The sequence below is a fragment of the Numenius arquata genome, chromosome 1 (assembly GCF_964106895.1).
Source record: "Numenius arquata chromosome 1, bNumArq3.hap1.1, whole genome shotgun sequence".
NCBI lineage: Eukaryota > Metazoa > Chordata > Aves > Charadriiformes > Scolopacidae > Numenius > Numenius arquata.
In genome coordinates, this window is record NC_133576.1 from 117,247,196 (window position 1) to 117,263,089 (window position 15,894).

General features: G+C 42.8%; 1 protein-coding gene across 2 annotated transcripts in view; it reads right to left on the reverse strand.

Moving 5' to 3' along the window:
• Positions 1-11,460: 11,460 nt before the first annotated feature.
• Positions 11,461-15,894, reverse strand: part of B3GLCT (beta 3-glucosyltransferase) — a 64,278-nt gene continuing 59,844 nt past the window's right edge. For both annotated transcript variants that reach the window (XM_074146734.1, XM_074146726.1), the window contains one exon: positions 11,461-13,090. In XM_074146734.1, the coding sequence (XP_074002835.1) occupies positions 12,923-13,090 (168 nt within the window). In that variant the 3' untranslated portion in view covers positions 11,461-12,922. The remainder of the gene's footprint in view (positions 13,091-15,894) is intronic.

Consider the following 15,894-nt stretch of genomic DNA (forward strand, 5'->3'; position numbering starts at 1 on the left):
ATGCTGCAGCTTCCATCCATTTTCCTTTTTTCTTTGAAAGCAAACAATTCAACCTCAGCTTTGAATCTTGACTTTAAATCAAGAGAAATATCTGTCTTTTTCTTAGCCTTTAAAAATATTTTAATCTATTCCTTTCCAACAGCCTGATATAGCTAGAATTACCACTAATGGATTTCAATACATTAAATTTTATGACTTGATGGCTGACACTGTTTATTTCACATAGGCTTTCATTTACGTACGTTCCGTTTGTCTCGATTTCCAAACCTCAAATTTATTAGCAAAGAAGAGCTGGCAGAGCTGATGTAAGGAGCAGTACTTAAAATATATTTGTCAGCCAAAATGAATCTGTGATCTAAAGTGCCTCTCTGTGGGTTTCATTAAAAAAAGCCTTATTGAAAAGCTTTTTTTGCAGTTGTGTGATTACTCTGCTGATATATATGTACACAAACATGTATGTGTACCAAACAAACACTGAGGACTCATCTGTCATGTATAATACATGATTGGCAATAAAATTTACTTTAACCATACATACAGTTTTCCAAAGCTATGGATTATTCCAGTGGCCAGAAAATTATGGGAAATAAAATGGAGACCCACATTTCACTGAAGTTTTTTTGGTTTGCTGTGTCTAGTTTTAGATATCTGTGGCTTTGCAAATGTGCTGCAATCCACAAATTGCCACGGACTTACCTATATTTTAACAGTCATGAAACTGTGGTAACTGTTGGCACCTGAAGCTATCGCATCTCACCAGGCACACAGTAACTCGCCTGAGGTCATGCAGGGTTTTGCAAAAAACCACCAAAACTTATTTTTCCGGTCCTTTCCCGCCCATTTCAACCAATATGCACCCTGTACCTGTCATCTTGCTGGCAGACTGCTGCTGCTTCTGCAGCGCGGCTGCTCCAGCTTCTTCTTCGTGTACCCCACTGATGCCGCTCTTGATGGAGGAACATCTCAGGAGCTGGCAGAGGGAGGTGACTTTTCTAGCAGTCCCATAAAGGCTCCACACGTCTCCCATGGTGATCCTTGGGGGTGTTGGTTCATGTTCTCTCAGTCTCTGTGGGGTTTTATCACCTTTTCCAGGGCCGCAGCACAGAGCAGTGCTCTGGAAGGAGGAGGAGATTAAACATCCCTGAGCAATAGGTACCTGCAGGATAAATTGCCACAGGCCTTGACAATCAGCTGGGAAGGCTTTTCATGGGATGACCCAAAGTGTACAAGGAGATAGAGACTGTCTGGAAATCTGCTAGTGGGGAGGAGAAGTAACCTTTATGGCTGACCACTATTTAAAGACCTTGATCAAGGACAAACCATCAGTGGGGCCTAGTTTTGAGTTAAGTTTTGCTTAGAGTCATAACCAAATCATCACCAGAAAAAGGATTTCAGTGGAAACCAACGTGATAAAATAGAACTGAGATGCCATCTGTCTTTGAATATTTGAGTTTACATAAAAATTACATATTTCAACTTTCTTTAAAATTAAATAAGTTGGTCCCTTCAGTGCTGTATTTTTTTCCCAGTTAACCCTTAAACAGGTCTGACTATAACAACAGAGCAGCTGGTCTCACATTGTTTGCCTGGGTCTCCTTTAATTTTTTCCACAAGTCTTAGAGCTCTTCCTGTCCCTACCGCAGATATCCCCTCTGTTCCTCGCTTTCTGCGACCACCCAGTCCCCTAAGTCCCTGTGGGCCATTCGCCCCCTCCCAGGGACACTGCCTCCAGCGAGGTCCCACCTCACTCTTCCTCTGAATTGTGCACCCAGACTCCAGTAGGTCACTATGTTTTTTGTTCTGGAGCATGTTGGACTAGACAGTAATGAATTCCTTCCATCCGTAAAGCCTGTGGCCAAATACAGTGCTATTTGTAGTGAGAGGAGAATTGTACCTTGTACTGACTTTCAAGTACCTTTGAGTACTTGTTACTTCTCAGGAGACCTGCTCTAGTAGTGGTGAGGAGGTCCCAAACACACCAGTTTACAATGGGTACATGTCCCAGAGAAATCTGCGGCATTACCTTTGTGCATTTATTGTTTAAGTAGATAGAGGCAAATGAAGTTGTGGAAATGAAATTCTTCCCGTTTCCAAAATGTGAACCTCCCAGTAGGGGAACTGCAAGCTCCAGTTAAACTTGGAAGTACAAATACACGGAGCTTGAAAGCAAATTTGATGCAGAAAATAGAACGTTTCTGGGAAGGAGTTATTGAACTTTTTACATTCAAGCACAAAGATGAAGCATTTTTTTTTTCCCCTTAATGTGGGGAAAGAGGCTTTCCACGTCCGGGGGAATGGGCCCTCTCTCTGCTGGGAGCCTGAGGCTGCTCTGTCATCACCAACTGAACTGAAGCTGTGCAGACCCAACATGACACTCTGTGCTTCAGCTTCAGTTAATCAGGACTGCCCTGGCAAGCAAGGTATAAGGCTCTTGAAGTTTTTGTGAGCAACGAATCCTTTCATTTCACCTTTAGGAAGCACGATGTGTGAGTGCAGGACAGGTCCCTGGCTGATGTTCATCTCAGCACTAGCGTGAGCTGCTGGGGGTGTTGCTTTGATGCAGTTCCCAAGGATGAAAAGAACCAACAACCAGAAAGCTTTTCTTCCTGTGAACATAGTTAGGAAGCGCTTTGAAGCTGTTCGATTACTGCCTTAATGTAATTCTGCCTCTTACTAAACACAGTTTGAAATCCCATTGTCTGGTCCTCTAAGAGCTCGGTGACATGTTAAGGGCCACCTCCAGCTCTTTGCTAGCCTGTGAAGGTCATGGGGGTTTAACCAATGCAGCCGAGAGCGGAATGTAAAGCAAAGCATAATATTGGATGGTAGTTTTAGAAATTACACAATTAAGTGAAAATAGGTCAATCAACAAAAACTGTCTGAAATCCCCCAGTTGCAGGTGTTGGAGGATGCAGTGGCTGGTCTGCCCATGCAGGACAGGCTGGGGGATGAAGGGTGGAAGAGCCCTAGATTTTTCACCGTTGTGCCCCAAAGCTGCTGCTGTGGGGACCAGGTAAAGCCAGGCTGATGTAGGCTTGAGCCTGAGCAGAATGACCATGGGGTTGTCCAGTCTTTCTGGCACTCTGGAATTAAGACAGCCGCTCTGTGCACTTAGCTGGAAAATCTTAGGCATAGAAGAAGTCAAAACAGCCTGGTTTTCTGGGAAAAGGATGTGTCCTGGTTTGAAGTAAAACAGAACCAATTTCCTGTTTAGTAATTTTACAGTTTAGCTAGGCCTCTTCTAACTCTCTGAAATTAACGGCATATTGTGGAGAAAACTGCTCGTTCTCAGAATGATAAGACCCATGTTTGTGCTCCGTGCCAAGGAATGGTATGCAGAGAGGCCCTTGCTTATACTTATTGCTATAACAACCAAGGTCAGCCAATTTCGTTATTTGCCCCATTAGAGGGTCAGAAATGGAAAAATGTAGAGGGGTCACATCGGTGGGGAGGAGTGGACAGGACAGGTGACCAAACCTGACCAACTGGGCTATTCCATCCCATCTGCCCCATGCTCAGTATAAAAGCTGAGGGATCAAAGGGTCAACTCTCTTTCTTCGATGGCCGACGTCTGAAGAGGACTCTGTCTGTTCATCTGCCTTTGATCCCGATCCGTGTGTTCCTGACTCCAGAGCTGGAATCCAATTCCCATTCATCGCTGAGTCTCGTCTGGGATTTCCCCAGTGCCTGCCGGTGACGTGACTGTCATCCTGGGAGCCTGATATGGTTTTGTATATATTATATCTATTTCATTATTTTCTTCTTTTTTATTTTAATATTAATTATTCATTAAAGTAGTTTAGTTCATTCTAAACTTCTAAATCTCCTTATCTTTTCCCCTCCTCTCTTTTTTTTTTTGGGGGGTGGGGAGGGCCATCTGTCGGTCTGTTTTGGTAAATCCGGTCGAAACCACGACAGGATGTTAAAAGGAATCCCAATGGCTACGGATAATTTTCTCCCACTTTTGCAGAGAAATGATACCACTGCAGTGTTCACAGGTGCTGGGAGCAGAGGGGTTGATTAAAGGCAAAATAGTAACTGCACATTGGTGATTACAGGCTGCACAACTCCCCCCTTTTCATTGTGTTTTTATACCACTGAGCTCCGCCTTCTCCTACAGGGCTTTGAGTGTGTTCACCAGGTGTTTGCAATTCTTCCTTCACAGTAACACTTAGGCCAAATCCTAAATGCATTCAGCATTTACATATGGGCCCCTTAACATCAGGTAAGGGACTGGCTATCAAAAATATGGAAGGCAGATTGGCAAAGGTGCTGCCAAGTGCCCAAGGTGGCTGAGTTCTGTTAAGCAAGAAAATACCACGTTCTGTTTTTTTCAGATTATTCCTTGCAGCAGGGACCGGTGGAAGCGCTGACACTCAGCGAGCCTGGGGTGCTCCTTTGCATCATCCCTGTCAGCCGGTGGCACAACCGTCTCCTCTGCGGGAGCAAAATGTAGTAAAATATGCTGGTATGTGAGCGGATAGGAATGCGTGGCAAAAAGTGACACACTGAAGGAGCAGGAGAATAAATCTGGGATGCTCTGGGCATTTTCTACTTCACAGGCAGCCTTGGTTTAAACAATGTGAAGGGCATGCCAGCCTAGTTGGGGTGAGGGGATGACTGAGGTCCCCTCAGCCTCCCTGCTAAATCTCTGTTTGGATGGTAAGCTCCTTGGGGAAAAAATAAAACCAAGCCATGGGGGTAAGAAAAGCATTGAGAAAGAAAGGAAGAAATAGAGAAGGCTATTTTGGCAGGGAAGTCAAACTTAAAACTGTGTGAAACAATTTCTAAGAGTCTTGTATGCCATGAGATTTGTTAAGCAATAGCGTTTCTGAGACCCAAGTGGTGTGGAAGTTTAAAGTGTCTTAGGAGGAACCGACAGACTGGCAATTATCCCTGCAGGACCTATGAAACCTCTAAAGCTTTGCAGCACACCTGTGAAGAAGCCCCACCAGGTTAATCCACCTCTGTTGGTTTTACAGAGCATTTCCCCATGCCTGTCTGACAGAACTGATCTACAAACCTTGGCAAATAATTAGGGAAATAAAAAATTGTCATATTCTTCAGCCTGTGAGTAAATCTCCTTTTTTATCTCCCTTATTCATAAAGAAAATGATTTGAGATACTTTCCCGAAAAAGATTATAATGTTTTTTATTCAATAGCTTATTGTTTAAAATTCCTGTTTCCTGCTGCTAGGAAAAAACAGTCTGTCATAATTTTCTATTCAATAACCGCTTCTAGTAAGTGATTGAAACTTAGGCTTTACCCTGGTTTTGTCTGAAATCAGCACACAGCTTTAGAACAGCTGTAGGCTAGTGCTGCCCGGGCAGGATGCTGCCGCTTGGCAGCGGAGGTTGTGCAGTGCTTGCTCTAGAAAGGGGTGCTGTGGGCAGGATCACAGAATCACAGAATGATACGGGGTTGGAAGGGACCTCTGGAGATCATCTAGTCCAAGACCCCTAAGCTCCCCTGTTGCACAGGAGCTTGCCTAGGTGGATTTTGAATGTCTAGAGATCATCTAGTCCAAGCCCCCTAAGCTCCCCTGTTGCACAGGAGCTTGCCTAGGTGGGTTTTGAATGTCTCCAGAGACGGAGACTCCACCACCTCTCTGGGCAGCCTGCTCCAGTGCTCTGCCACCCTTGAAGTAAAGAAGTTCCTGCTCATGTTTAGATGGAACTTTCTATGATTCTCCTTAGTCTTCTCTTCTCCAGACTAAAAAGACCCAAGTCCCTCAGCCTTTCCTCATAAGAGAGATGTTCTAGGCCCCTGATCATCTTTGTAGCCCTCTGCTGTACCCTCTCCAGCAGTTCCCTGTCCTTCTTGAACTGGGGAGCCCAGAACTGGACACAGTACTCCAGATGGGGCCTCACCAGGGCAGAGTAGAGGGGGAGGATAACCTCCCTCGAGCTGCTGGCCACACTCTTCTCAATGCATCCCAGGATGCCGTTGGCTTCCTTGGCCACAAGGGCACGTTGCTGGCTCATGGTCATCCTGTTGCCCAAATGGAGTCCACCATGGAGTCACAATGTCTTGCTGTGACCACTGGTGATCTCGGGGGCAGTTCTGCTCCCACAGGAGTCAACGACATGAGCTCTCGCTGGTTTCTGTGAGGGCAGCAATATAGTGTCGAACAATAAAAGATTCATGGATTATGGTACGGTTTTGTCTGGGGGCCCTACATACCTGTGGGCACGTAGCATGTAGCAGTCTGCTGAGTCACACGTGGATGTTTTATACTGGCTTCGATCCTATATTGAAAATAATTGGAAGTTCACAAAGGTGTTTGAAGCTACTTGTCTCTCTCTTTGTAAATTTTTAAGCATATTTGATAATTTCAGTAGGAAGAGAGCTCTCATGCAACTTTTGGATGTGTACTTCTTGAATAATTAATTGTACCCTGAAGGGGATGACTCAGTCAGCTCACAGGTGATTTGTGTTTGTCTAACGTGGGCTGTTTCTGTTTGTGCAATAGTTATTCTAGGAGAAGTATTACAAAGAGTGCATTTAGAAATAAATTCTAAGACAACAGAATTAAGATAGTCTTGCAACATTACCCACAGTGCCTGAGATGGGAAAGCCCGATATCCACTAATGAACACCACATTTATGTCTACCTTTGGTCTCACAGTTACTGTGAGAGGGGATGTCAACGACCTTCTGCTGCAGAGAGATGCTCTGTGTCCACAGTGGTACGGCCAGAGCTTAGTTAAACATTTCTCCGTAGGAAAGATGTGCAACTGCAGCCTTGTCACCTTCGTGTGGATCTCATACCTCTCTTTATCTCAAAAGATCCAGCAGCTTCTCAACCAGTAGAGAGGCTGGGATCTACACAGTCTGGGTGCTCTACGCACAATGGAACATCTTCAACAGCAACCTGTCCACCACTGCTGCTCCATGCAGTCCAGTGGCGCCAGGGACCAAAGAGGGTTTCTGCTCAAAGCTTAGAGATGGGCATTCAGGCTCACTCTCGGATGACTTCCCATCTTGTAGATAATGCTGTCACCACCATAAGCTTGGGTAATGCAAAGCTTTGTGTTCTGGATGATGAACATGTCCTGTCACCACTAATTGATTCAGAAACATCTCTGTAAACCCCAGGAGAGGGCTTAAAGTCTTAATGCTGCCACACCATCACGACCAAGGACCTTCTGGCTGTTCTCACGAATGGGTCCTGGGGTATCTGAAGAGTTTAGACAGAAACAGTTGCAGTTGTGGAGTCTAAAGCCTTGCACTTTAATGCTTGGATCCTTTTGGGGGTATTCCAGCCCAGGTGTAGTTCAGAAAGGGATTTGGCCAACAAAGGCATTAGGAACACATGAAAAAATTACACAGGACAGTATAAATCATTAACCGTGTGCTCCCCTACACTGTACCACTATTTCCCAGTCCAGTGACAGTGAGATGTAAACACAGGGTCTTAATGGTGGTGACTGTGTAAAATCACTTCCTCAGAGCTATTGAACAGTGAGATTTGACAGAATCACAGGTCTTAGAAATAGGTCTTATAAATGTACGCATGTAAAGTAAAAGGACATATATCTATAAATTCCCTTTGGGCACACGCTCCACTGAGATTTGGAGACTATTGAAATTTGGGATTTTATGTATTTGTGGATGGGAGAGGAGAATATCTGGAAATCTGCAACTAGTAACTAATTTTTCACTATTCAGGAACACTTAATGGAGAAGAGGACATTTTTGGGGGATCAAGGATACTACAGAAAACAGTATCTCACAAGTTTAAACAGCTTCAGATTGCCTTCTCCAAGCTAACACCCATAGGCCAGCTCCCTGAGAGGCTAAAAATAGTTATATTGCATCTTTAAACGATTCCAGTGAAAAACTTTCCTCCACTCAGCCCAGCCTGCAAACGCCCCTCCCTTGCCCCCAGCAATCAGTAATTCTCCCGCAGGGCCGGGGGAAGCCAACCCCAGTGAGCTGCTCCTTGCAAGAGAGCAGCAACCCAGAGCCCACTCACCGGTCCTGCTGTGCTCTGCGCTTAGCAGTGGGGCTGCCACTGAGCAAACTGCCCGCTCCTGGAGCGCTTTGAACATATAAATTGGTTCTTCGGTCCAGAGAAGGTGTGGATGCCCCATCCCTGGAAGTGTTCAAGGCCAGGCTGGATGGGGCTTTGAGCAACCTGCTCTAGTGGGAGGTGTCCCTGTCCGTGGCAGGGGGGTTGGAACCAGATGATCTTTAAGGTCCTTTCCAACTCTAACTGTTCTATGATTCTATAATTCAGTCCTATTGGGGCAATCACTGGAGAGATATATTAATTTTCTTTTCACTATAGAAGTAATTTCTTGTGAACATTAATGGAGATACCTGCCTGCACCAATCCCTTAGATGCTTTGAACCCTCTGCTCAGCCTCAGCAGTGAACATTTTTCTCTTGTTCTTTGCACTGGAGAAGCCTCAGTCTGACCCACAAATAGCTGACGCAAGGAAGGGTGCGCTGTTAGGAGCAGACCACCAGTGTGATGGTGGGAAGAGGGCACTTCCCCACCAGAGGGCCAGGGAAGCCACAGAGCAAGCGGGGAGTTGGAGGAAATCACCAGCCCCTTCCCCAGCGCCTCTGGTGTGACATCTCCACTGTCCAAGCAGCGCAACCCCTGGGAAGGCTGCAATAAAACCCTTCTGCTAGAAACTGGTAATGAGCCCTGCAAGGGGGCAAAGTGTTAATTGGAAACAGACTCTCCTTCACAAGCAGAAGATTTAAAGCCTGCAGATCACAGAGGTAACCAGGCAATTAATTCCTAGCGGGACGAGGGCAGCAGGAGGAACGCGCCGCATAACTCATCGCCGGTACTGGGGGACCGATGCGCAGGTCTGGAGAGCGTGGTACGGTGACGGGGTGGCTGGAGGCAACACTGAGGAGGAAAGTTAGGTAACTGGGGAGCCGGGCTGAGCAGTGATGCGAAGTAAGGGATGCGACAGCCCGACCAGCTTCCTACGGGGCTGTGAGCTGCAGGTAACCTGTCCTGTGGAAAGGTGTCACGTGTGGGACACCAGGGCATCAAGGAGCCCGTGGGGCTCTGCAGCTCCCAGAGCTGCTGGCACCAGCCTCGCAGGGGAGAGGAACGGGGGTCTGGGTGGGGGACCTGCTCTGCACAGCTGTGTAGGTGGGGTGAGCCCCAGGGGACAGGGAACCTCGCAGAGGTTCTGCGCTGCTGCTGACAGGAACCTTAAAGAGCAGCAGCATTTTGTATAAATGTTACATTTGAATCTCTTTGACGTTTTCCCCTCGGTGCTAATTATTCCCAGCAGCTTCTCATCACGCAGCAAATGCCTGGCACCGTGACAGTTATTAAAAACCTGTAAACAGGCTCTGGAGGTAAGTGCCTGGAGTCACCTTGCCAGGTTAGAGACAACCTGTCAAATAAGTAAAAATAAATTGGATCTCAACCCCTGTTGAGCAGCTTCATAGGCAGAGGCTCAGGGAGGATCTTATCGATAAGTATCTGATGGGAGGGTGTAGATGAGACAGAGCCAAAGTCTTCTCAGTGGTGCCCAGTGGCAGGGGAAGAGGAAATGGACACAAACTGAAACAAGGAAAGTCCGATTAAACATAAAAATACCTTTAAATGCTGCGAGGGTGGTCAAACAGTGCCACAGGTTGCCCAAGGAGGTGGTGGGGTCTGCACCCTTGTAGATGTTCAAAAGCTGTCTGGACATAGTCGTGGGCAGCCGGCTGTAGGTGGCCCAGCTTGAGCAGGGGGTTTGGACCGGGTGACCTCCAGAGGCCCCTGAGCCATTCTGTGTGTTTCTGCACAAACAGCGCTGTTCTCTTGAGAAATGGCTCCATGGGCGCTCCCAGAGGGGAGTAAAATGCAAGGGATGGGCTGACGCAGAAGCAGCTAGTACAGCATTGGCTCCAATCCTCCCGGGGACCGAGTGTGAGCAATACTGACTGCAGCCAATGAAATACTCACCTGCAATAAATATTTCAGCCCAGCTAGAGCTGGGCTCCATCTTCTTCCTCGTCTCCTCCCTCCCGTCAGCAGTCATTATTGCTGGTGTTAGGGCAAAAATGAAGTTACCCAGCTGTGAAGCTGCCTCAGACTCCTGCCCATTTTCCTATTCACAAGGGAAGAGAAAAAGGTCAGTTCTTTTCGGGTCTATCCATGCCTGGGCCATCTGCAGAAGCAGGGAAAGAAAAATGAATTCACAGCCGTCATTCTCACTTCTAATGAAATGTGGGACTCAAATAACTCATCTCTCATCATTTATGTATCCTACTATTTTGAAGGCACCAGTATTTCAAGATTTTTTGGGATCCTGAAAGTAGATTAACCAACCAACCAACCGTATTATCAAAAGAATACCATGAAAGAAATGTCTTAATACATAGTAATTTTCTATGTTATAAACATATAAAACAAACAGTCAATAACGATTCCCAGATTTTCTTTTTCACAAGAAATTCTGGAATGTCCCAGAAAAGGGAGCTTCAAGCAGTCAATCAACTTTGCAGTCCCGTTTTAATCTGCCCGTTAGAAGAGTTGTGAATTCCCCTTCTCTTGCTTTGCTTTAACATTCCACCATTTATAATCCCCTTGATTCTTCTTAGAAACATGAGTACTGCTCAGTCTCACTAATGTGTAATTTTGTCTCTAGGTTTCAGACAGTAGCAGCTTTGCTGAGTCTTCTAAAACTAAATTTAACATAGAAGGCTTCACATCTTGTTTTCAGAAACTCTCCGGGATCCTCTGCTTGAAAAAAAAAAATCTTGTATTTTTTAGTTCACGGAATAAAAGGTCACTTTTGTCATGCTGCTGCTAGGGCTGCATATCATTAGTTATGTCTCAAAAGTCAGAGTTTGGGGCGCAGAATTCTTGAGTAAATTACTACTTCAACGCCTTCAAAATATGAAGACGTGAATCAGAAGCCTAATGCTTAATAATAAGAATCCTTGCAGTAAAATCCAGAGATAATGGCAAAAGAGAGAATGTTAAGACAACTACTTTACATTTACAGAAGAAAAAGTCTGAGTAAGCCAGCAACGAACAAGTCAATGGCTCCCAATCTCTAAACAGGACAGAAGCCTGCGAGAGCAGCACAGCGTGGACCCAAAGCTGACTGTCTTTGCCTGACCTATTCTACCTCCCCAGGGCCCAAGGAGATGTGGAAGATCACCAGTTTGAAGCTGGAAGTGATTGGGTTACCCTTGGAGAATTTGATAATGGCATGTATTTTGTGACAGCATCAAGATTCCCAATCACGAGGAGTCCACTGCAAAAGCATTTTTCATTTGCACAAAACTAGAGACTTGAAAATTAACCTAAGCTGGGGAAGCATGTCAGGATAGAATATGAAAATAAATAAATTTTAAAAAAATGTTTAAGCTGCCTTTTAGTACAACTGACCACAGAATACTATTCAGGTGATAAAATTGTGACACAGACAGGTGCTTAAATAATTCTGGACTCAGTTTGCAAAGAGGAAGAAGGCACAAAAGTTCAAAGAAGAGTGCTTTTATTTCACTTTTGGCTCTCACAGTTCTAAACAGTAAACATAATTAACAATTCACCCAGGGTATCGGAGAACATAGTCCTGGCACCAGCAAAGTGTCTACTGTTTAAGGCACTGATAATGGGAAGGAAAAAGAAAAAAAGACATAACATGGGTTGCTCCTATTTAATCAGAGTTTGCATCTATTACGAGTACATGCTTGCTATTCAAACGCTTGAAATCCCACAAACAACATTCACAAACCAACGTTTATACAACTTCAGTCATTACTGAACCAGGAACCAGTGGCTCCCCTACTTCGACCTAAGAGCAAGTATTGCATTACTTTGGAGTGGAATTGATTTTTTAACCTACCCAAAGAAAACAAATGACTTCAGCGGTATGGCTTTAAGACCCTGTATTTGGTTACAATATAAGCAAGTGAAGTTAAATAACAGCATACAAGTTCTATACACTGTCATCTTAAAAGGAGCAGTTTTACAGTATAAAAATCAGTTTAGAACATACTAAAGCCAGTTTTTGTACAAACATCTTTACAAAACTGAATTACTCAAAGGAAAAAAAAAATCAAGAACATTTTAAATATGATTCACTTTTTACAAGTTGTATGCATAAAATTACTTATTTTGATGATATAAATTAGGAATACTACAAACTTTTTAAAGCTGGCATCCATATACTACTGAAATGCACACATCGGAAGTAATGAAGTGTTAGTTCTGCAAAATTCCTTAAAAGTCACATTTATACTTGCCAAACAGATACACAGTGACTTAGGTTTCTAAAGGAGCCACAGTGACCTCCCGTGGCCACCTATGAAATCCCTTTTTTTCAGTTTTGAAGATGACATTCCTCACAAATGCTGATAAATTTAAAAGGTGCAACAGTGGTTCACACTTGCCCCATTCATCCCAGGAAACTACAATATTCCTATCTGAAATGAGTAAAAATGAACAGAGCCTTCACACAATCTAGTTCCTGGGCACAAATGTCACGTCTCCTCTCTGGTTTCTCAGGAACCTGTTCCAGAAGAGTTTAGGAAACTGTTTTCTGGAGGTCAATGAGAGATGATGTTCAATAGAGGTTCAACACATGTTCAGTATTAGGCTCTCAAATACATCACTCCTGAATCACTCCTGAAATGTAAATCAATGGAGTCTGACTCAACGTCCAAACCAGAACACAAAATTGTGCGAGACATTTTACATGTGTGTCAAGTTGATTGGTACAGAAAGCCCAAAAATACTGTAGAAAGAAACCAAGTGTAACAAAGAACCCAAAAGTCAGTTAGGTGCCTTCTTCCACTGCTCTGAAGGAACGTAACAAGCAGGAACAAAACACTGTCTTCTATGTCATGAACACATGAACAACGTGAGAACACCACAAAAATCACAGTAGTGACTGTCTCTCATCTGCAGTACGTTAATCAACACTTAAATTCTTCCACTACTTATAAATCCTCTCTGTCATACCCAACTTTCTTTCCATTAAGCGACTCTTCTGTGTTTGGTGCCAGCCACGTGAAATACACCTTCACTGGATCAATATTCCAATGCTTGTGAAATGATACTGGAATTTGGTGAGAAAGGTAGTCTTTCGGGTAGTCCATTGGCCGTGCCTAAGGTGGAAGGATAAATCAAAACCACTAGTACTCAGTGACGAAGAATAATTTCAGAACAAGAAAGTATCATCATTCAACTGCCTCCCTACCATAACAAAGCAACGTGGCATTGACAAAATATGTAAGATGATAATAAAGGGGTTTTTTTACATCATTCTAGATTTAGATAAACTGGTGCTGCAATCATCATGCTATGAAATACACAGATATTAAGTATACCCTGTTTCTCTGGATGATATAGTCACCATCTATGAAAGCAACTGTTAAACAGTGTAGTTTGTATTGCATCCTTTTTAATATACCACTTCAGTTCAAAGAAAAAATGAATTTAATGTACTAATTATTTAAATGGATTTAAGTAATATTCCCTCACTCCTCCTCTTACTAAGAGTTGCCAGCACTGTCTGTGTGATTACAGGTTCCCAATAAGGCCATAAGCAACCAAAATATATGAAGTTTTATCATGGGGAAAGGTTACCAAACGCAGGAAATATTGTGGTGCTGGAAAACTGCACTGTTATTCTGTATCAGGTGATATCGGAAGAGACAGAATTGCAACGCAGCCACATGATGCGTCTGACTTCTCAACGCACCAAGCACATTTCATTTCCTCTGGCAGTTATTGTTACCTAAAAAAGTCCCACCTGTAGCAGTCCCTGGTAAAATAACTAGATTTTGCCATTGTAAACAGAGGTTTTGTAAAGAGAAATGCATGAAAGCATTCGTTTTTTCTAGATGTAAAACACAAGAAGAAAACTGAGCGATTTGGATAGCGAATCACTGATTTGATGCCTGAGCTGGGAACCAATTTAATGCTGCACACTTCACCGGTATTAATGAATTCTACACGCTGCACTCATCACGCAGTTCCGTATACGCTCCAGTCATAAAATTAGGCAACAGAATTTGACATTAAGAGATTTAAATATGTGTTGCTGTTGTTGTTTTTTTAATTTTGATATTTAAATCACAGAGTACTTATTTTAAATAATTCCACTGGAGAAATCAAGAGGGAGCCTACCTCCCTCAAGACTTTTGAAAAAAAACTAGTGAACATCTAGGTTTCAAAAAACTGAATAATTTAATTTGGATAGAAACAGCTTTTAGATATTTTGCTGTCTGAAAACCAATCAGCATTTTATTGAGCTATACACAAAATTTTGGTGTTTTGATAATTCTAAAAGAATGAGATCTGCTCTAATAACTACAATTTTTATTATATTGCTCTCTAAGAATCATACCGTTTTATAGGTGGTTGACCTTAAGATATAAATTCCCTTAATTTCTTCCTTCTTACATTTTGCAGAATCAATTATTGTAAACTTGGTTGGTCGTCTTTTTTTTTTTTGTGCTAGGATTTGTATTTGGTATTCCTCAAAAGCCAAATGTGTTGGTTTTGACCAGGTTTTATATTTTTAAGACAACAATCCTGGCTGCTACTCAGCATGGGAAGGTTCCTGTTCTCTTCAAGAGTCTTATCATGTCAGAAGCCTCTGGGGCAGGTTACAGAACACGTATCTACTTTAGCTTGTAGCAAAGAGGAAAAACCAGTAAGAACAAGCAAACGCTGCCACATCACAGGCACTCTAAGGATCAAGACATCTTTGCTTCTGTTTCATAATATATACTCAGTACAATGTTGGATTCGTGTACTTCAAGGAACATTGTACATCATAATACTTCCGTCAGGCCTTTAAAAAATAATTTTCTGGTTGAGAGAAAATCCCATTTTGGTTTTCTCATTTTTAAAATACTTGTTGCATAACAGTGGAATCATAGAATAAGCACACTCAATTTTCATTCAGTAGTTTTTTCCCCTCAGGGTTAATTTTTGTTCAAGGTATGTTAAATTGGAATTTTTTATAAGCAGCAGTAAAGACAAATTACAGTTCAAGTGTAATTTTCCGTGTGGAAAATCAAACTGCTAGGATTTCACTTTTACACTGATTCACTACCAAATGCACACCATTAAGGACTACAAGGAAGTACTTTGTTTTGTTGTATAAGGGCTGTTCCTACAAATCTATAAAATGAGTTCTGTTCTTTCCAACTTTCCTTTAATCACTGAATTTCACTGAATTTTAGAGTTGGAAGGGACCATAAAGATCATCTAGTCCAACTCGCCTGCTGAAGCAGGATTGCCCAGAGCATGTGATGTTGGGTTTTTTAATCAGATGTTGGGTTTTTTAAAACACCTGTGGAAGCACGAACTATTCAGTAACTGTTCATTTCATAGGATGCATTACTTGCTTTCTTTCATAGTTATGCTGAAAAGAGTAAGCAATGATACACAAAACAGGAAAGTAAACAAATATGATTTTTTTTTATATGGACAAGGAATTAAAATATTTCATAGTACCTTCTCAGTCTTCCCATTTCTCTAAATAGGAATCAAAAAGAAAATCCTAATATAGGAAAAAATGGATAATTTAAATAGCAAATTTCCCCCCCTCACTGACAGCTGCTTTGACTTACATGGCAATTTACTGATTTTCAAGTAGCCAATTATCTTAATCTCAGTTTATATTCAGATACACAGGTCTTCCGCGTTTTCAAACAAGATTAACACCTGAAAAACTGATATCAAACACTACACTGATTTAAAGGCTGATTTTTATTTTTGTTTAAATGTAGTGTTTGGGAAAAATTGTAAGTGCTTCTTCTCTTTGATGCCACAGGAGGAAGGGAAATTGTTTATTTGGTTTATGAGGCAGCAAATCTCTCTGGGACTCAACACATCGTGTTTTCCACCGTGACACCACAGTTAGATTGTTAAATATTCTGGAAGACAGAAACAAGAT